This window comes from Armigeres subalbatus, chromosome 2, assembly GCF_024139115.2.
Source record: "Armigeres subalbatus isolate Guangzhou_Male chromosome 2, GZ_Asu_2, whole genome shotgun sequence".
In the NCBI taxonomy this organism is placed as follows: Eukaryota; Metazoa; Arthropoda; class Insecta; order Diptera; family Culicidae; genus Armigeres; species Armigeres subalbatus.
The window spans coordinates 43,342,859-43,364,777 of NC_085140.1; the positions used below are offsets into that span (position 1 = coordinate 43,342,859).

The following is a 21,919-nucleotide window of genomic DNA, read 5'->3' on the forward strand; positions in this document are numbered from 1 at the left end:
GTGACCTTCTAAGAGGTTTTTTCCCAGAACGGTGTCCCTGCAGGATTACCACCGCTTGCCGGAATTTTACTTCCGCAAACGGGTCCAACGTAAAACGAAGGCACGGGTCCTTGCAAAGATCGTAACGGGATGAGTGGGTACAAATAGCGCTAAGAAGCACCGTTGAAATTAAAATAGCTTCGGGTAGTATTAAAAACTTCCTTCCGCAAAGAGAGAAAGAACCGCACAGCACGAAAGCACGATGCGGTCTGCCTTGGTAAGCGACTAATTATTTCATTTGAATGACGCCATATTCATGATGATACAAAAACAGAAAAGCAACGCGTGTCTTACGTATTTTCCCGAAGACTGATTTGATATCTTAACTACCTACTTCGCGACAACTAAAACACGCACTGCACAACGCTTGCTCAATTTTTTTACCAGCTGTGCAATATTTCAGCAGATCGCGCGATCGTTCTGCTGTCCGAAACAAGAGCAAACACGCACTCAGTGCAAGGGACCGTCACATTGATGCAAACAAAAAAGAATCATCTTGATTTTTCCTAAGCACTGTTCGTCTGCCTAGCCCAATTCCTATTGAGGATTGTGTGCTGAGGACAATGATAACATTAACAACATGAATCTTTAGAGTCTTCTGCAATTCAATTAATGATTGATTTTCGGTAAACACGATTTTATTTTGCTGGAAGAATAACCAGTGTTCAGTGACATAGCAACAAAGTTAGATGGGTACTCATCTGAAACCATTCCATCGAAATTAGTTTTGTTGGAGTGGGTATAATTAAGATTAGGCGGGTGTAAAAACTTTTACATCCAACCAACGAAATTTGCGGTTAACCGTCGTCAGGTGTGTGATATTTTTAGAGCCCTAATGAGCGTGGAGCTCATACCATCTCACATATCCACCGCATCATCTTCTACCATGGAAATTGATGATGGAAAATTAATCAAGCTCTGTTAGAGAAACTGGCACTGTTCTCCGTATGGGTGCGAGATGGTTCAGATTTCATTACTGTTGTGTGTCTCTCGAAGAGTAGAAAACAATTTTCACCGTACTCCCATATAAGGAAAGCTACTTACCCTCATGTGAGACGCATGTCAGTATCAGATGAGGTTTCCGAGTAATGCGGAGAACGATAATTAATGCTTCCCTTGGTTTGTGGTGTCGCGATAAGTTACGTGTTTTTCAGCATACGAAACCACAGCGTAATAATGAATCACAAAAAGTAATTTTCCTTGTCTCAAGTCTGCAAACAAGTTTTCCTTGGTATAAGAGTAAGAAAAATGGAGAACATTCTTAAACCACAATTGCTTCATGTTTGCATTTTTCTCATGAAAACCACACAAACCAAATACATTCATCTATCGAACCTAAAAGTTATTTTTCAAGTTATTAGCCCGGTAAGCCCATAAAGTTTATTTTCCTCATATTTCTAAATATTGGCTCATCGAAGGTAAAAGTCGAATTACCTGCCTCTGCCACTTTCTTCGAACATTACCGCAAGATTAAATTTGTACCACCCAGCATGCATGCATCGATCCGAGGAAAAACTTCCGTCTGTTTTATACTTTTAGGCATTTTTCTGATGATGTTTTATGTTGCAGCCACCTCCCAGTGAGCACCAACTGCCAAATAAGTTATCACGTAGTGATAACGATTTACGGTCCTGGGACTCCATCAGCAGCATTACCCTAAGTCATTTCTATCTTCATCCCCAGCAACATACGAGCGACAAGGTGATTGCTTACGCAAGTGAAGCCTCTCACACGCACTTACCATTGGACTTGGTGAGGGCCGTACCGACCAGGCTCGGCGGCCTGGGAGGGGGTGCTTTGTGGAAATCCATGCTATCTCGGTGCTAGAAGCTCCTCTCACTCGTCGTCCTATCGCTCCACTAAAAGTCTTTGATGAGTTAGCTACGGCCACTGGTGTTGCTGCTGCTGCTGCTGCTACTGCTGATGCTGACATTGAATCCGTCCACGTCGAAGTCGTCATTGATACCGTTTCTGGTGCTCGTGCTGGCGGTGCTCTTAACGACTGATCTGACGTCAACGTTGGCCATGTGGCGAAGATTACGACGCACTTTTACCACCGACGAATGGAAACAACTTTCTGCTGGCCACTGCTGTTCTTGATTAATGACGGGAACAGTGGCCACCACGGCAATGGGCATGGCCCTTGGTGATATGCGTTGGTCTGTCGTTGAGACCGCAAGGGCTGAATACCGGAAGACGGAAACCTTTCCACAATCTGAAACGAGGCAGAAGAAGTGCATGGAAGAGATTTGTTAGTGATAGGTCCGTGAAACAAAATTCATGTAGTTTTATTCTTTTTATGGATGTATCAGCTCCAAACGTGATTGTGTTATTGGGAATTGAAGAAACAAGGAAAGAGTCAGAAGCAAATGGTTGACTGATATAATTGTTGAACAATCTGTTGAAGTCATAAAAAAGCGTCTTATCGAGCATATTGTTACGACATCACGTTTCATATTGATACGACAGCACGGATTCAGTCCTAATCCTGAACAGGATTCAGTTCGAATCCTGAACAATATTCAGTCCGAACCCTGAACAATATTTAGTACGAATCCTAGTAGAGATTCTGTCCGAATCCTAAACAGGATTCAGACCAAATCCTAAACTGGCAAGGCTTCAGTCCGAAACCTGAACATGATTTAGATAGAATCCTTAAAATGATTTAGTCCGATTCTGAACAGGATTTAGTCCGAATCCTGAATAGGATTCAGTCCGAATCCTGAATAGGACTCAGTCCGAATCATTCAGTCCGAATTCTGAATAAGATTCAGTCCGAATCCTGAATAGGATTCAGTCCGAATTCTGAATAAGATTCAGTCCAAATCCTGAATAGGATTCAGTCCGAATCCTGAAAAGGATTCAGTCCGAATACTGAATAGGATTCAGTCCGAATCCTGAAAAAGGATTCAGTCCGAATTTTGAATAGAATTCAGTCCGAATCCTGAATAGGATTCAGTCCGAATCCTGAATAGGATTAAGTCCGAATTCTGAATAGAATTCAGCCCGAATCCTGAATAGGATTCAATCCGAATCCTGAATAGGATCCAGTCCGAATCCTGAACAGGATTCAGTCCGAATCCTGAATATGATTTTGTCCCAATCCTGAATAGGATTTAGTCCGAATCCTGAATAAGATTCAGTCCAAATCCTGATTAAGATTCAGTCCGAATCCTGAATAGGATTCAGTCCGAATCCTTAACAGGATTCAGTCCGAATCTTGAATAGGATTCAGTCCGAATCCTGAATAGGATTCACTCCGAATCCTGAATAGGAATCAGTCCGAATCCTGAATAGGATTCAGTCCGAATCCTGAATACGATTCAGTCCGAATCCTGAATAGGATTCAGTCTGAATTCTGAATAGAATTCAGCCCGAATCCTGAATAGGATTCAATCCGAATCCTGAATAGGATCCAGTCCGAATCCTGAATAGGATTCAGTCCGAATCCTGAATATGATTTAGTCCCAATCCTGAATAGGATTCAGTCCGAATCCTGAATAAGATTCAGTCCGAATCCTGATTAAGATTCAGTCCGAATCCTGAATATGATTTAGTCCGAATCCTTAATAGGATTCAGTCCGAATCCTGAATAGGATTCAGTCCGAATCCTGAATAGGATTCAGTCCGAATCCTGAATAGGATTCAGTCCGAATCCTGAATAGGATTCAGTCCGAATCCTGAATAGGATTCAGTCCGAATCCTGAATAAGATTCAGTCCAAATCCTGATTAAGATTCAGTCCGAATCCTGAATAGGATTCAGTCCGAATCCTTAACAGGATTCAGTCCGAATCCTGAATAGGATTCAGTCCGAATCCTGAATAGGATTCAGTCCGAATCCTGAATAGGATTCAGTCCGAATCCTGAATACAATTCAGTCCGAATCCTGAATAGGATTCAGTCCGAATCCTGAATAGGATTTAGTTCGAATCCTGAATAGGATTTAGTTCGAATCCTGAATAGGATTCAGTCCGAATCCTGAATAGGATTCAGTCCAAATCCTGAATAGGATTCAGTCCGAATCCTGAATAGGATTCAGTCCGAATCCTGAATAGGATTCAGTCCGAATCCTGAATAGGATTTAGTTCGAATCCTGAATAGGATTTAGTTCGAATCCTGAATAGGATTCAGTCCGAATCCTGAATAGGATTCAGTCCGAATCCTGAATAGGATTCAGTCCGAATCCTGAATAGGATTCAGTCCGAATCCTGAATATGATTTAGTCCCAATCCTGAATAGGATTCAGTCCGAATCCTGAATAAGATTCAGTCCGAATCCTGAATAGGATTCAGTCCGAATCCTGAATAGGATTCAGTCCGAATCCTGAATAGGATTCAGTCCGAATCCTGAATAGGATTCAGTCCGAATCCTGAATAGGATTCAGTCCGAATCCTGAATAGGATTCAGTCCGAATCCTGAATAGGATTCTGTCCGAATCCTGAATAGGATTCTGTCCGAATCCTGAATAGGATTCAGTCCAAATCCTGAATAGGATTCAGTCCGAATCCTGAATAATATTCAGGCCGAATCCTGAAAAGGATTCAGTCTGAATGCTGTGTAGGGTTCGGTCCGAATCCTGAAAAGGATTCATTCCGAATCCTGAATAGGATTCAGTTCGAATCCTGAAAAGGATTCAGTCCGAATCCTGAATAGGATTCAACCCGAATCATAAATAGGATTCAGTCCGAAACATGAATATGATTCAGTCCGGTTGTAGGACAAAAGGTCGAAGGTCAAAAGGTCGAAGGACAAAAGGTCGAAGGTCAAAAGGTCGAAAGGACAACAGGTCGAAGGGTCAAAAGGTCGAAGGGACAAAAGTTCGAAACAAAAAAAAATGCATCAAAAGGTCGAAATGAAGAAAGACCCTTTTATTCTTCCTTCTCTATTATTTTGTCTTTTTTCTATCCTCTATTCTCTTTCTTGTTTCTTTTTCCTTCTTACTTCATATGCTTCTTTCCTTTCATTCTTCTTCCTTCTTTCTTCTTTCTTACTTCTTTCTTCCTTCCATATTTTATTTTCCTTATTTCTAACTTCTTTCTTTCTTCCTTTTTTTCTACCTTTTTTCCTTATTTTTGGCTTCTTTCAACCTTCTCCCTTCCTTATTTCTTTCTTCTTTTTTCTGTCTTTCTTCATTCTTCCTCCTTTTTTTCTTCCTTTCTATCTTCTTTCTTCTCTCTTTCTTTTTTCTCGCTCCTTCCTTTCTTTCTTTTTCCAGTTTTTCAGGAAACAGTTTTTCTTTCTTCTTTCTTCGTTCTTTCTTCATTCTTTTTGCCTCCTTTCTTTCTTCCGTCTCTCTTCCTTCTTTCTTCCTTTCTTCCTTTTTTCTCCCTTCTTTTTCCTTCTTTCTTCCTTCTTTCTTCCTTCTTTTTCCTTCTTTTTCCTTCCTTCTTTCTTCTTTCTTTCTTTTTTCTTCATTCTTTCTTCCTTTTTACGTCCTTATTTCTCCCTTCTTGTTTTTTTATTTTCCCCATTTTTCTTTCGTCCTTCCCTGTTACTTGGTTTTTCTGTCTACCTTCTTTTTTTTGTTTCCTACTTCCCTTTTTCCCTTTCCAACTTCTTTCTTCATTCTAACTTCTTTCTTCCTTTTTTTCTTCTTCCTTTTTTCCGCCTTTGTTCTTATTGTTTCTTTTTTCTTTCTACCTTTTTGCTTATTTATTTCTTTCTTCCGTCTTTCTTCATTCTTTCTTCCTCCGTTTCTCCTTCTTTCTTCTTTTTTCCTTATTTTTTTTCTCTTTTCTTCCTTCTTTCTTCTTTCTTTCTTCTCTTTTTCTTCATTCTCTCTCTTCTTTCTTTATTCCTTCTTGTTTCCTTTCTTTCTGTTTGTTTTTTTATTTCTTCCTTTTTTCTCCCTTCTTCATTCATTAATTCTTTTTTGCTTCTTTCTTCCTTTTTTCTTCTTTCATCCTTCTTTATACCTTTTTTTCTTCTTTTTTCTTCCTTCCTTCTTCCTTTCTTCCTCCTCCCTTTCTTCTTTTTTTCCTCTCTTCTTCATTTTTTCTTACTTATTTCTTTCTTCTTTGTTCCTTATTTCTTTTCTATTTTTCCATTCCCTGTTACTTGCTTCTTTCTTTTTTATTGCATCCTTGTGCCTTTTCTCCTTCTTCCTTCTTCCTTCTTTTTTCCTTCTTCCATCTTCCTTCTTCTTTCTTTCTTTTTTGTTCTTTTCTCTTCTTCTCACTCACTACTCACTATTCACTTTTCACTTCTCACTTCTCACTACTGACTATTCACTTTCCACTTTTCACTAATCATTTCTCACTTCTCATTTCTCACTTATCGATTCTCACTTCTCACTTTTCACTTCTCATTTACCTATGCTCATTACCCTTTTCTTACGACTCTCTTTTCACTATTCATTTCTTTTCTATTTGTCCTTTCGACCTTTTGTCCTTAGACCTTTTGACTTTCTACCTTTTGTCCATTCGACGTTTTAACTCTTCGACCTTTGTCCTTTCGACCTTTTGTCCTTCGACCTTTTGTCCTTCGACCTTTTGTCCTTCGACCTTTTGACACAGATTCGGATTCAGTCCGAATCCTGTATAGGATTCATTCCGAAACATGAATATGATTCAGTCCAAACCCTGAATAGGATTGAAAAGGATTCAGTCCGAATCCTGAATAGGATTCAGTCCGAATAGTGGATAATATTCAGGCCGAATCCTGAAAAGGATTCAGTCCGAATCCTGAATAGGATTCAGTCCGAATTCTGAATAGGATTCAGTCCGAAACATGAATATGATTCAGTGCGAACCCTGAATAGGATTCAGTCCGAATCCTGAAAAGGATTCAGTCCGAATCCTGAATAGGATTCAGTCCGAATCCTGGATAGGATTCAGTCCGAATAGTGAATAATATTCAGGCCGAATCCTGAAAAGGATTCAGTCCGAATCCTGAATAGGGTTCGGTCCGAATCCTGAAAAGGATTCAATCCGAATCCTGAATAGGATTCAGTCCGAATCCTGTAAAGGATTCAGCCCGAATCATGAATAGGATTCAGTCCGAATTCTGAATAGGATTTAGTCCGAATTCTGAATAGGATTCAGTCCGAATCCTGAATAGGATTCAGTCCGAATCCTGAATAGGATTCAGTCCGAATCCTGAATAGGATTCAGTCCGAAACATGAATATGATTGAATAGGATTCAGTCCAAATTCTGTATAGGATTCAGCCAGAATCATGAATAGGATTTAGTCCGATTTATGAATAGGATTCAGTCCGAATTCTGATAAAGATTCAGTTCGGATGCCAAACAGGATTCAGTCCAAATCCTAAACAGGATTCAGTGCGCATCGTGAACAGGATTCAATCCGAAATCCAAACAGGATTCAATTCAAATCCTAAACTGGAAAGGCTTCAGGCCGAAACCTGAACATGATTTAGACCGAATCCTGCACAGGATTTGGTTCGAATCCTACAAAGGATTTAGTAAAAATTCGGAACAGGATTCGGTCCAAATCCTAAATTAGATTCAGTCCGAATCCTGAAAAGGATTCAGTCCTAATCCTGGAAAGGATTAAGTCCGATTCATGAACAGGATTCAGTCCGAATCCTGAACAGAATTCAGTCAGATTGCTGAATAGGATCAGTCCGTTTCCTGAATAGGATTTAGTCAAGAATCCTAAACAGAATTCATTCCAAATTATAAACAGGATTCAGTCCTGTTCAGGTTTCGGAATAAATCCTTTTAAGAATTCTAACTGAATTCTGTTCTGTATTTGGACTAAATCATGTTCAGGATTCGGACTAAATCATTATCAGGTTTCGGACAGAATCATGTTAAGGATACGAAGTGATTCCTGCTCAGAATTCGGACTGCATCCAATTTTGGGTTCGGACTGAAGCCTTTCCTGGACTTGGACTGCAAGATGTCTAGGATTTGAATTCAATCATCTCCAGGATTCGGTCTGAATTATGTCCCGGATTCAAATTAAATCCTTTTAAAGTTGCGGACAGAATCCTTCCCAGAATTCGGACTGAACTTTTCAGGATTCGTACTAAATCCTTTTTATTATGTGCAATTAATCATGTTTATGTTTAGAAATGAAAAATGGCGGTTCGAACTGCATCCTTTCCAGGAGTTGGACACAGGAAGCTAAGGATTCATTAGAATTTTGAGCAGAATTTTGTGTTAATGAATTTCAAGTTCTTAATAGGATGCTGCCTGAATCCTGAAAAGGATTCTGTCCGAACTCTGAGCGGGATTCTTTTCGAATCGCGAACACGATTCATTTCGAATCCTGTACAAGATTCAGTTCGAATCCTTAACTTGATGCAGTCCGGAACAGATGTTTGTCAAAATCTAATATAAATCCTGAACAGATTAGTCCGATTCATGAATGGAATTATTTCTGAAGCTCAAACATAATTCAGTCTGAAGCTCTGAAGAGGTTTTAGTCTGAACACGAATCCAGAACTCATTCGAATTTTGAGCTGATTTTGATCGAATTAAGTGCATTTTCTTGAAAGGACGCTGAATAGGATTCTGTGCGAATGTGTCTGTATCTGTATTCGGATATTCGGAAAAACTGCCAAATTCTGTAAAGGATTCTGTCCGAGTCCTGGACAGGGTGCTGAAGTGGTTTGTGACTGAATTCTGAGCAAGATTTTACCCGAGTTCTGCACAGAATTTTTAACGATTTATGAGTGGAATTTTGATCGAACAAAATTTTGTCCGAATCTCGGAAAGGGTTTTGTTCGATTTATCAAATCTGAACTGAACTTTGTGATTCTGTTCGAATTTGAACGACTTTGGATGCCCACTCGTACATGATTCAATTGATCTGCTGCCGTAGTATCCATTCATCTCGTTGTGCCTCATTACTCTCATTTAACATATCAGCTGGAACATATTGTTGATAATTCAATTTCAATACCGATGTTTGTTGATTAATGGCTAATGGGCAGCATACATCCTATATATATTGGTATTGATTACTCCAGTTCACATCAATGATAACCATTTATAGAGTTTGTGTTTTTTTCCTTCCTTCAAACATCCAGTTGAACAGAAAGTTCAAGTACTTGATTCTAATGGGTGCACTTCAAACCAACCGCAGCACACCGTCCAGCATGTGGATTTAGCTGCACCACTGAAAGAGGTACGTCCCTAACGCAAACATTCATATCTTCATACACACACACGCGCGGTGCAACGGCTGCTCACATGACCAGAAGGAACAATTTCATGCACTGATTATTCCTACCGAGTGTGCCATTTCTCCCGTCGTCCGAGAACACTGCCATCCATTACACAGGAAGTGTTTGCGTGTCAGTGCGGTATTGTGGCCCCTACCTTGGGGGTTGGGGAATACGGGCGATGGCTGCTGTCGGTGTAATTGATACGTTGAATAGTGGGATGCTGCGCTGGCCGGCACCCATCATGCGATCAGGATAATGAAGATGGATTGAAGGTTAACTGTCCGCAAAGCTTGCGAATAAATGTGCAGTGGGACGTCTTAATTGAAAAGGACCTCTTTGTTTAACGAGGTATGTCTTAACCAATCGGGTGAGTTCAGGTTATGGAAGAGTAAGTCAGTACAGAAAACTAGAATTTTTCTGAAAATTTTATTTGAGTGCCAAAAAAAAGACACATTCATTATAATTGTTCAATTTGTATTGTAATTTATTCAAAATTTGCACAATCCTCCGATCTCTCAAATTGCCACAATTGCATAATTTGTCTTATTTGTCATATTCACTTTGTTTCCACACAACAACAAAATGTAAGGGTCACTTCCAATTTATCAATTTTGTCTAATAAGTTGTAAGACATTCGCCTTGTTAACGAAATTTGTTCATTTAAGGACAAGCCTTCCGGAATCCAAAACTAAATAAAAAGCTATCAAGGGCATGCGTTGAATAATTAAAATGACGTGGCTTCCGTTTTGAATGGGGGGCTACCCCAAAACGCAAGTGCATTTCTCGCTTTACTTTTCAAAAGGACCTAAGTAACATTTTTTCATGAATTGATTACTGCAATCAAAAGCTTTCATATTGGTCTGTTGATTGCAATATTCAAAATAATTCCATGAATTTTTTTTACTTAGATCCTTTTGAAAAGTTAAGCGAGAAATGCACTAGCATTTTCAAGCGAGATTTCGTTTTGGATACCGGGAGGCTTGTCCTTAAGATGTAGATGAACTAGGCGAACTGGGCAAAATAAAAAAAAAACGTAAATTTCTGATGAAGCAATTTTTCGTATCATTGTTGTAAAGGCTAAGTTCCGATGAAACAACTAACCACGATGAACCATCTCCTCCTTGCATTGCAGCTAAGTTACTGTGAAACTGGGAGTTATAACCGAAGCAACCAGCACAGTTTCAGAGAACTGTGATGCAAATGATTCCCAACTCTTATTCCCTTCTGTAGCATAGAAACTCTTCAGACCGCCCAGGCTATGGTTTGGGGACTGTACGAGCACAGCAGCAAGTATTCCGACATCATACACCAGTTGTAAAATCAATGGTTTACATCGCACCGGTCAAAGTGGCAGTTATTTGGTTGTTGAACACGTTGTCGTCTTTCTCGTCCCCGTATCACTGCAGGAGTTTTCCCTTTATGTGCTGCCGTTCTGCCTCGCGTTTGTCAGTATTGTACGTGTCAGAATCAGAGCATGAAATATTCACTTTCATGAAGCACATTCACTCCGACTTTTGACATTCGTGTTTTGATTATACAAAACATAGAATGACTTACTCAGTTTACTTCTTAATAAATTCATTCAATTGACTACCACTGAGTATGGTAACTGCGCGCGAAAAAAAAAACAAAATTAGCCTTGATTATATTGACATTTGGCGCTAAAAATGCCCCTCAATTGAACGTCGGGATTAGATCTATGCGTGCATTTATTTAAATCATCAAACATGTGTTCAGTTTTACGATTATTTAATAATTTGTGATATTAAAATAAATACTCACTGACCCATATTCATTCTGAAAATTGACGGTACAGAGCCGAATATGAATATGTTTAGAAGTGAAGTGACAAAGAAGGCCGATGGGCTTCATAAAAAATAATCGAATATTTAAAGCTCTGGTCAGAATCCTTCAAGTGTACCACGGTGTCACCATTTTGGTGCCAAGCGCACGAAATTTCGAGGAATTCCACAATCCTGCGACAAGGTTTGTAGATGATGACTATGGTAGCAGGATTCGAAAATTTGTAAAATTTTATCAGATTCTGCGAATAAAATTCGAAAATAATTTCAATGTTCAAAGCTCAAAATTAATGTCCTAATACTATGAGCAAGCAATGTAGGATAAGGGATGTAGTATGTAAGAAGAAGAACCATCTTTCGATCGCAGTGCCCATGATGCACGAAAGCCATAAAGGAGAATTCCCTCAACCACAGACAACTTAAAACCGAACCACCGTTCATCGCGATTGAAGGGAAACCATCGGACGTGAGCGTGGCACATCAAGCAAACCATCATTGTCGGAGCCGGGCTTCAACTAGGCGCCAAAGTGCCTCCACAGTTAATAGAAAAAGCATTCTGTCGTAAAATGAGAGCAAATTCCCATAAACTTCACTTTTAACGAGAGGCGAAAAGCACTTTGGACAAGCGCGTCGCCACCTCCTTAACATCTACCTTTTACCGATCGGGGCAAACCTCCTACCAAAGGTTTTCTCTCGTACCTACACGAGGACATCGCCGGTCGACGACGGGAACAGACGTCAGCAGAACGCCCCCAGGGAGAAACAACGTGCTCTCGGATGCAGCTTCCGTCAGACTACCGTCGTCGTCGCTAACAGCAGTAGAGGCAACAGCAACAGCGGACAAAATTTGAAGAGAACTTTCGTTTATTTTAATGAGTTTGAGTTTGAATAAACCTCTTATCGACGAGGTGCTGCCGCGGAATGGCTGCTTCTGGAGTTCCCTTTTTTCGGACGCCTACGACGTGATCCGAATGGGTTAGAAAACTGGTCTATTTTAAGCACTCTAACCAAGTTTATAATGTTCCGGAATGAGAAGATTATTTTTAACTAAATGCCCAACATGGGGAAAGCGTAACATTAAATCGAACTTGCGGCTATTTAGCTCGACAGTTACGTTTCATTTTATTTATTAGTTCAGCTTCATCAGATCAAAAGAATGAATCGAAAAATAATGAGATAGAAAGTATTGTTACTTAGTAAACACTATAAGTATAAAGTAAATACAATGAAATAAGCACAAAAGGAAAATATAATCGCCAATAGCGTCATATGAAAGAAGTGAGCAATTATTCATAATCATCTAAAACAAACATGTTTTATTGGTATGATTTTGCCTGCCATGCCTGATTTTTGGAAATAAATTCATAGAAAACGGAAAACTTTCGCTTTTAGTTCATTTGGATCACCGCGCTCTGGCAGGGACGCCGCGCTATTGTTTGTGGTTGAGTAAGAAGATGGCTCGTGTGCACTTTTCGGTTCAGTTCGCCACAGGTTCAAGAACTTTCGGGCAGATTTCCCGCGCAACGAAACGACTTATCATGGTGATTATAATTGAAAGAAACGGCCGGGTGGCAGGAGAGCAGCGAGTTATGCGAGGTTAAGTGGTTTGCTCAAATGAGTGTACCGCCATTAAATGGAGTAAATTATTGATGGGTAATTATGATAGCTACAATAAAGGCAGTTTACCATTGGGTGAGATTGTGATTTTATGCTAATTAAAATATTAACAGTGCAACAAAGGAAGTTAATTACTTCGCTTTGGCTGTTTTGAGCATAATCATGAAATACGGACTCTCACTCGGTTATCCTATTATAAGGCCATTTTCAAATTACTTCCATCTAACGGGTGGCCACTAAATAGCGGGAATGGAAAGAATGGTTCGGGAAGAAAACTACAAAGAAGTACAGTTCAATTTGATATACGTTATATAAAGAGTCTTTAACTTAGATTAATTAATAATAGCATATGGTCCGTGGTTCGCTGTGCGACGTAGTTCTAGCAGATATCACATGACCGCTGGAAGGCTGCCATTTCCGGGAGATGCTTGTGATCCTATTGAAGAGTTGCTTCGTTTCTTTGGCTTTCAAATCACCTTTGTATATAATGGAGCTCAGTAGACCGAAAGTCCTTTAACAATCCACCGTGTCCTCTTCCCACGATCTTTGTTCGCTTTAAAGAATTGTTCACTGTGCATCGCAATACTTCCTGTTTTTCAATTTCGGAATATATTAAGAATTCATTCAAATAGAGAAATATTTCTTTGAAGGCATTAATGTTCTCATAGAAAAATATTGAGCTATTGATATTCCCGTTTTTTAGTGGCCACCCGTTACTTTGATTTCGAAGATTTATTTCGCTTTGAACAATCACGGTAACGATGATTAATCGATTGAAGTACCTAATTAAAAGCTATAATACTTGTTAAGTTATTGCTTGGACAGGATAAATATTTTTTACCAAGCAAGCGTCTCTGAGTTGCACGTGAAACTAACCTCAAGATGGGCGCCAGACTCGTCAGCTGAGGGAATGGGGATTTCGGGGTTATTTGGAACTGACTTCTCCCACACATATCTTGTCATGTAAACAGAAGGCATAGTAAAAGTTTAAAATTGGAGAAATTTTAGAAAGCATAGGCCTGATAGCTTCGTTTGTGCTAGACAAAGCGGACAATAACAGAAGTGGAGAAGTTACTTAAGCCAAGGACTATATCTTTTGAATGAACCACCACTATGATTGGCTAGTGATTCAAATTTTTATTTTTTTACCCCCCGATGCTTAAACGATTGCATTTTCCATTTTAATGTTCCTCCTAAATGTTTAGCAATTTTGGATATAATTTGGCTGTGCATACGTCATTTTAAGTTTGTATGGAAATGTATTGTGAAAACTGACCCTTATGTGGAAGACCGTTCCGTGAGGTTGCCCATGAACTATTTAAATATAATCAACACATTGCCTACACAGAATACTTCTCAAGCTGAAAGGCAATTGTTGTTGCAAAGCGATTTCTCGTTTGAAAGCAATGTTATGAAGAAAACAAAAAAGCTCATTATTGATAATGATGTTATTCTTTTTCGTGTTAAATTGAATTTCCCACGATTCAGTATTTCCTTAATTCATTCTATAATCACCTTAATAACTTTTCTTGTGAGCATCAAATCGTTTCGCAACAAAGACGGCCTGTTTCCTTGTAAAATTTCTTATGTTGCCGATGTACTTATATGTTTTTAGAGCTTAAAGGGAAGCGTTGGGGAACGGTTTTCCACGAAAGTTACTGTTTTTATAGTAATTTTCATACAACTTCAAATCGAGCGTGCTCACTCAATTTTCTCCAAATTACCTAAAAATTTAGGTGGGTTGATAGAAAGGCAAATGCAATCGTTTAAGCATCGGGGGACAAGAAAGTCAAAATTTGAATCACTCTATTGGCTCAGCTTATCGTAGCTAAGCTTGATTGATGGTACACTTTTTAACTGATAACCGAGAAACAACGAACATAAACAACTCACCAATTGAACAGCCTTCTTTGGATTATAAAACAATTCTCAGTGTACATGCTTTAGAGTTTCATTTCATTCAAAACCAATTATGATGCAGGCCATTCCCTCACAGTCAATTTAAAATTGAGAAAAGAAATTTAGTTCGACATTCATTGCTACAAGAAACCGAAGAATACTCTGCATCTCTGTGAGCGACACGCGAAAGGGATAGTTGGTTGGATAAGTTGGACTCTCTTCGTATCAGCCACCACTGTGAAACTGATTGCTAACTAGTCCTATTTATTTCGGTTGACATCATTTCAGGGAGTTTTAAATTGCAGGTTTTTCTCGTTGCATTTCGGTGGGGAGCGGGAGACTGTGGTGCCGAAAGTTGGGGGTACTATCCGACAGCGAATGTTGAACTACGGTGGTTTTGGTGGTCTGCGCCGGACTCAATAGCGAAACATGCAGCGACAGAGTGATTTGCAGTGACGAACATGCAGTATCTGCAAAGGCAGATTGCTGCAGAGGAACACGTTGCCGGATCATAGACGATGGAAGCCAAAGACAATGGCATTATTGAGCAGAGGTAAGGTTTTGATAAACTGTAAATTTATTTAAATACGCACGCACCCACACAAAAGCACACAAATACACATTCACTACACATATAAACCCACATACACATTCATATACACACATACAGATATACACACATAAACAAACTTATATACATCATACATAAATACGCACACGATTTTTATTATATATTAGGTGGGTCTGGGTAATTTGGCATAAAGTCATTTGGCATAACGCCATTTGGCATAAGGTCATTTGGCATAAAGACCATTTGGCATAATGGTCATTTGGCATAACGAACATTTGGCATAATTTTGAACTGCAAGAAAAGAGTGGGTCATTTGGCATAACGGGCATTTGGCATAATTTCAAAATGTGAAAGCTAAAGGGATATTTCATATATTGCTTAGCGTAAATAAAGTAGATCGAGGCTGTTTTCTGATAAATTTAGACTAATGGTAGACATTCTCCGGAAGAAAAACGGCAGAATTACTTCTGAGGGAAGGATCACATCCATCATTGACTTATTCCGACCCCATGCCTACTTTTGAAGTAGGGATTACATCCACCATTGATTCATTCCGGGTATGCGCCTTAAGACCGGATCAAAACCATCATTGCCTTAATCCGGACAAGCGCCTAACTTTAAAAACTCAAGCAACACACTTGTCGTAGACGAGTTACTAAAACCAATCAAGTCACATATGAGTTATTGCAACCAAATCAATCTGAATTGTACTATTCGGGGAAGAGATCACATCTACCATTGATTTATTCCCGGAAAGCGCCTACATATAAAGAAGGAGTCACATCCACCATTGCCATAATCCGGACAGGGCCTACTTTTAAAGAAGGGATCACATCCACCATTGCCACAATTCTGGGCACACTTACTTTTAAAGAAGGGATTACATCCACCATTACTTCAATCGGACAAGCGCCTACTTTTGAAGAACAAATCCTCCATTGTCAGAATTCGTGCATTTTTAAAAAAAGGATCACATCCACCATTGCCTCAATCCGGGAAAGCGCTTTCTTTTAAAGAAGGAATCACATCCACCATTGTCATAATCCATGCAAGCGCCTACTTTTAAAGAAGAGATCGCATCCACCATGGCCTTAATCCGGGCATGCGCCTACTTTTAGAGAAGGGATCACATCCACCATAGAGATGAGTGACGTTACGCGCTCGCACACTAATGTGCAATTCGTCATGTATAAAAACATGTTTGTTTTCCTTCTGCTCATAACCTCAAAAATGATCGGGTCATCACAATGATTTCAAAAGAGTCAAAAAATATATGGAAATATACTCATTTTTACCCAATCTTTGCTGAGTTGCACCATCTAGGAGTGTTTGTTTTCCTTTTATCGCCACTCACACATTCGGACGTGAGAATCTCAATTGTTTCAATCCGGGCAAGCGCCTGCTTTAAAAGAAGGAATCACATCCTCCATTGCCATAATCCATGCAAGCGCCTACTTTTAAAGAAGGAATAGCATCCACATGGCCTTAATCCGGGCATGCGCCTACTTTTAAAGAAGGGATCACATCCACCATTGCCACAATCCGGGCAAGCGCCTTCTTTTAAAGAAGGAATCACATCCACCATTGCCATAATCCGGGCAAACGCCTAATTTCAAAGAAGGGATCACATCTTTCTTTGCCTTAATACGGCCACACGCCTACTATTAAAGAAGGTATCATATCCTTAATTGCCATAATCCAGCCACACGACTTCTTCTAAAGAAAGGATTAATCCGGCCATGCACCTACTTTTGCATTGCATTACAAAAACATTCTTTCCAATGTCTTTTTAATATTGTTATCGACGTGTGTTGTATAATATTTACTATTCCGGGGTGTTCCCGCATCACTTAGTCCGTTTAGCGAACGGAAAGAAAAATTATGCCAAATGTCCGTTATGCCAAAAGACCCTCACAATTATACCAAATGTCCGTTACGCCAAATGGCCTTTATGCCAAATGACCTTAAGCCATATGGCGTTATGCCAAATGGCGTTATGCCAAATGACTTTATGCCAAATGGCCCACTCCCGGATTAATCCGGCCATGCACCTACTTTTGCATTGCATTACAAAAACATTCTTTCCAATGTCTTTTTAATATTGTTATCGACGGGTGTTGTGTAATATTTACTATTCCGGGGTGCTCCCGCATCACTTAGTCCGTTTAGCGAACGGAAAGAAAAATTATGCCAAATGTCCGTTATGCCAAAAGACCCTCACAATTATGCCAAATGTCCGTTACGCCAAATGGCCTTTATGCCAAATGACCTTATGCCAAATGGCGTTATGCCAAATGACTTTATGCCAAATGGCCCGCTCCCATATTAGGTATATATATTATTGGAAGCGTTTGGTACGGGAGGTCCACGCTTTCTTCCTTTCCCCTCGATTCCAAGCTATTGAGTGACTTTAGGTCTTCCTGAAGTCGCTCAATATCTAAGAGTCATCTCTGCGGTACATACTGCGTAGTTGGCCTGGCCATATGAAAAGAAAAATGACGGAATACAGAAACCGTCATTTTCCAGGATGCTTTCAAGTATTGGCTACGCAAGTATGAGATTAGATTAGATTAGATTAGAATCAGACAGACTCAGCTCAGAATCCAGAACAAGATACTGTCGGATTCCTGGAAAGGAATCTGTAAAAAGATTCTGTCGAAAGCCTTGGAAGAACTCTCCATAACATTATTCTGTTGGAATCTTGAAAAAAATCTGTCGCGATCCTGAGCATTGAACAGGATTGTGTCAGAATTCTGCAAAAGACTTAAATCCTTTAAAATCCTTTAAAATCCCGACAGAAGCCTGTTCAGGATCCAACAGAATCCTGTTTAGGATTCCGATAGAATCATGTTTAGGATTCCGACAGAATCATGTTCAGACTTCCAACAGAATCCTATTTAGGATTCCGACAGAATTCTATTTAGGATTCCGACAGAATCCTATTTAGGATCGTAAGTCGAGTCAAGTACAAGACACTGAAGACGGCCTTTCTGTTGAGGTCGAAATACGTATCTGTCAAGATACAATTAAGTGGTGGAATTCAATGGGATTGTATTAACTCGTCTTATGACAAGTGAAGACATTCCACTAAAAAGCTCAAAATAATTTTCTTATCTATTTAGGATTCCGACAGAAACCTATTTAGGATTCGGACAGAATCCTATTAAGGATTCAGATAGAATCCTATTTAGGATTCTGACAGAATCCTATTTATAATTCCGACAGAATCCAGTTCAGAATTCCAACAAAATCCTGTTCAGGATACCGATAGAATTCTTTTCAGGATTCCGACAGAATCCTGTTCATGATTCCGACAGAATCCTGTTAAGGTTTTCGACAGAATCCTGTTCAGGTTTCCGACAGAATCCTGTTCAGGTTTCCGACAGAATCCTGTTCAGGATTCCGACAGAATCCTGTTAAGAACTCCGACTAAATCTTGTTCAGAAGTCCGACCGAATCCTGTTCAGGACTCCGACAAAATCCAGTTCAGCATTCCGAGAGAATACGATTCAGGATTCCGACAGAATCCGGTTAAAGATTCAGACAGAATCCGGTTCAGAATCCTGTTTAGAATTACGATAGAATCCTGTTTAGTTTTTCGGCAGAATGATGTTTAGGATTCTGACAGAACCATGTTCAGGATTCCGACTGAATCATATTCAGGATTGCAACAGAATCCTATTTAGGATTCCGACAGAATCCTATTTAGGATTCCGACAGAATCCTATTTAGGATTCCGATATAATCCTATTTAGGATTCCGACAGAATCCTATTGAGGATTTCGACAGAATCTTATTTAGGATTCCGACAAAATCCTATTTTGGATTCCGACAGAATCCTATTTAGGATTCCGACAGAATCCTGTTCGGGATTCCGACAGAATCCTGTTCAGGATTCCAACAGAATCCTGTTCGGGATTCCGAGAGAATCCTGTTCAAGCTTACGACAGAATCCTGTTCAGAATTCCAACATAATCCTGTTCAGGATACCGACAGAATACGGTTCAAGATTCCGACAGAATCCGACAGAATCAGAAGTCCGACAGAATCCTGTTCAAGACTCCGACCCCAAGCAGCACAAGTCAGGCAAAAATGGTTGCGGCAACTTGATTGTGACTAAATCTGGTCACATATGAGTTGCAGTAACCCATGTGGAACATGTGTGCTGCTAGGGACTGTATCCTGCTCAGGTTTCCGACATGATCCTGTTCAGGTTTCCGACAGAATCCTGTTCAGGATTCAGATAGAATCCTGTTCAGAAGTCCGATAGAATCCTGTTCAGGACTCCGACAAAATCCAGTTCAGCATTCCGAGAGAATTCGGTTCAGGATTCCGACAGAATCCGGTTCAGGATTCAGACAGAATCCGGTTCAGAATCCTGTTTAGGGTTACGATAGAATCTTGTTTAGTATTCCGACAGAATGATGTTCAGGATTCCGACAGAATTCTTTCAAGAATTCCAACAGAGTCCCCTTCAGGATTCCGACAAAATCCGGTTCAGAATCCGGTTCAGAATTCCGACAGAATCCGATTTAGAAATCTAACAGAATCCGGTTCAGGATTCCGACATAATCTGGTTCAGGATTCCGACAGAATTCGGTTCAGAATTCCAACAGAATTCGGTTCAGAATTCCAACAGAATCCGGTTCAGAATTCCGAAAGAATCCGGTTCAGGATTCCGACAGAATCCGGTTCAGAATTCCGACAGAATACGTTTCAGGATTCCGACAGAATCCGGTTCAGAATTCCGATAGAATCCGGTTCAGGATTCCGACAGAATCCGATGCAGAATTCCGACAGAATCCGGTTCAGAATTCTGACAGAATCGGGTTCAGAATTCCGACAGAATCGGGTTCAGAATTCCGACAGAATCCGGTTCAAGATTCCGACAAAATCCGGTTCAGAATTCCGACAGAATCCGGTTCAGGATTCAGACAGAATCCGGTTCAGAATTCCGACAGAATCCGATTCATAATTCTTACAGAATCCGGTTCAGAATTCCGACAGAATCCAGTTCAGAGTTTTGACAGAATCGGGTTCAGAATTCCGACAGAATCCGGTTCAGGATTCCGAAATTAGCCGGTTCAGGGTTCCGACAGAATCCGATTCAGAATTCTAACAGAATCCGGATCAGGATTCAAACAAAATCCGGTTCAGAAATCCAACAGAATCCGATTCAGAATTCTAACAGAATCCGGTTCAGAAATCTGACAGAATACGGTTCAGGATTCCAACAGAATCCGGTTCAGAGTTCTGACAGAATCGAGTTCAGAATTCCAACAGAAGCTGGTTCAGGATTCCGACAGAATCCGGTTCAGGATTCCGACAGAATCCAGTTCAGGATTCCGACAGAATCCGGTTCAGAATTCCGAAAGAATCCTGTTCAGGATTCCGACAGAATCCGGTTCAGGATTCCGACAGAATCTGGTTCAGGATTCCGATAGAATCGGGTTCAGGATTCCGACAGAATCCGGTTAAGGATTCCAACAGAATTCCAACAGAATCCGGTTCAGAGTTCTGACAGAATCGGGTTCAGAATTCCGACAGAAAGCGCTTCAGGATTCCGACAGAATCCGGTTAAGGATTCCAAAATTAGCCGGTTCAGGGTTCCGGCAGAATCCGATCTAGAATTCTAACAGAATCCGGTTCAGAAATGCGACAGAATAGGGTTCAGAATTCCGACAGAATCGGGTTCAGAGTTCTGACAGAATCGGGTTAAGAATTCCATCAGAATCCGCTTCAGGATTCCGACAGAATCCCGGTTCAGGATTCCGACAGAATCCTTTTCAGGATTCCGACAGAATCTGGTTCAGAATTCCGAAAGAATCCGGTTCAGGGTTCCGACAGAATCCGGTTCATAATACCGACAGAATACGTTTTAGGATTCCGACAGAATCCGGTTAAGAATTCCAATCGAATCTAATTCAGGATTCGGATAGAATACGGTTCAGGATTCCGACAGAATCCGATTTAGGATTCCGACAGAATCCGGTTTAGGATTCCGACAGAATTCGATTCCGAAATCCAACTGAATCCGGTTCAGAATTCTAACAGAATCTGATTCAGAATTCCGATAGAATCCGATTCAGAGTTCTGACAGAATCGGGTTCAGAATTCCGACAGAATTCGGTTCAGGATTCCGACAGAATCCTGTTCAGAAATCCGATAGAATCCGGTTCAGGATTCCGACAGAATCCGATGCAGAAGTCCGACAGATTCAGGTTCAGAATTCTGACAGAATCGCGTTCAGAATTCCGACAAAGTAGGGTTCAGAATTCCGAAAGAATCTGGTTCAAGATTCTGACAAAATCCGGTTCAGAATTCCGACAGAATCCGAATCAGAATTCTAACAGAATCCGGTTCACAAATCCGACAGAATATGGTTAAGGATTCCGACAGAATGCGGTTCAGAATTCCGACAGAATCCGATTCAGAATTCTAACAGAATCCGGTTCAGGAATCCGACAGAATATGGTTCAGGATTCCGACAGAATCCGGTTCAGGATTCCAACAGAATCCGGTTCAGAATTCCGACAGAATCCAGTTCAGGATTCCGACAGAATCCGGTTCAGAATTCTGACAGAATCCGGTTCAGGATTCCGACAAAATCCGGTTCAGAATTCCGACAAAATCCGATTCAGAATTCTAACAGAATCCGGTTCAGAAATCCGACAGAATACGGTTCAGGATTCCGACAGAATACGGTTCAAGATTCCGACAGAATCCGGTTAAGAATTCCAACAGAATCTGATTCAGGATTCCGACAGAATCCGGTTCAGAATTCCGACAGAATCCGGTTCAGAGTTCTGACAGAATGGGGTTCAGAATTCCGACAGAATCCGCTTCAGGATT

The 21,919-nt window shown here is 40.3% G+C and overlaps 1 protein-coding gene across 1 annotated transcript in view; it reads right to left on the reverse strand.

Moving 5' to 3' along the window:
- LOC134214321 (5-hydroxytryptamine receptor 2A-like) overlaps positions 1–21,919 on the reverse strand; it is a 388,716-nt gene that overhangs the window by 129,852 nt on the left and 236,945 nt on the right. The window contains exon 4 of the mRNA XM_062693724.1: positions 1,781–2,254. Coding sequence (XP_062549708.1) covers positions 1,781–1,850 — 70 coding nt within the window. The 5' untranslated portion in view covers positions 1,851–2,254. The remainder of the gene's footprint in view (positions 1–1,780; positions 2,255–21,919) is intronic.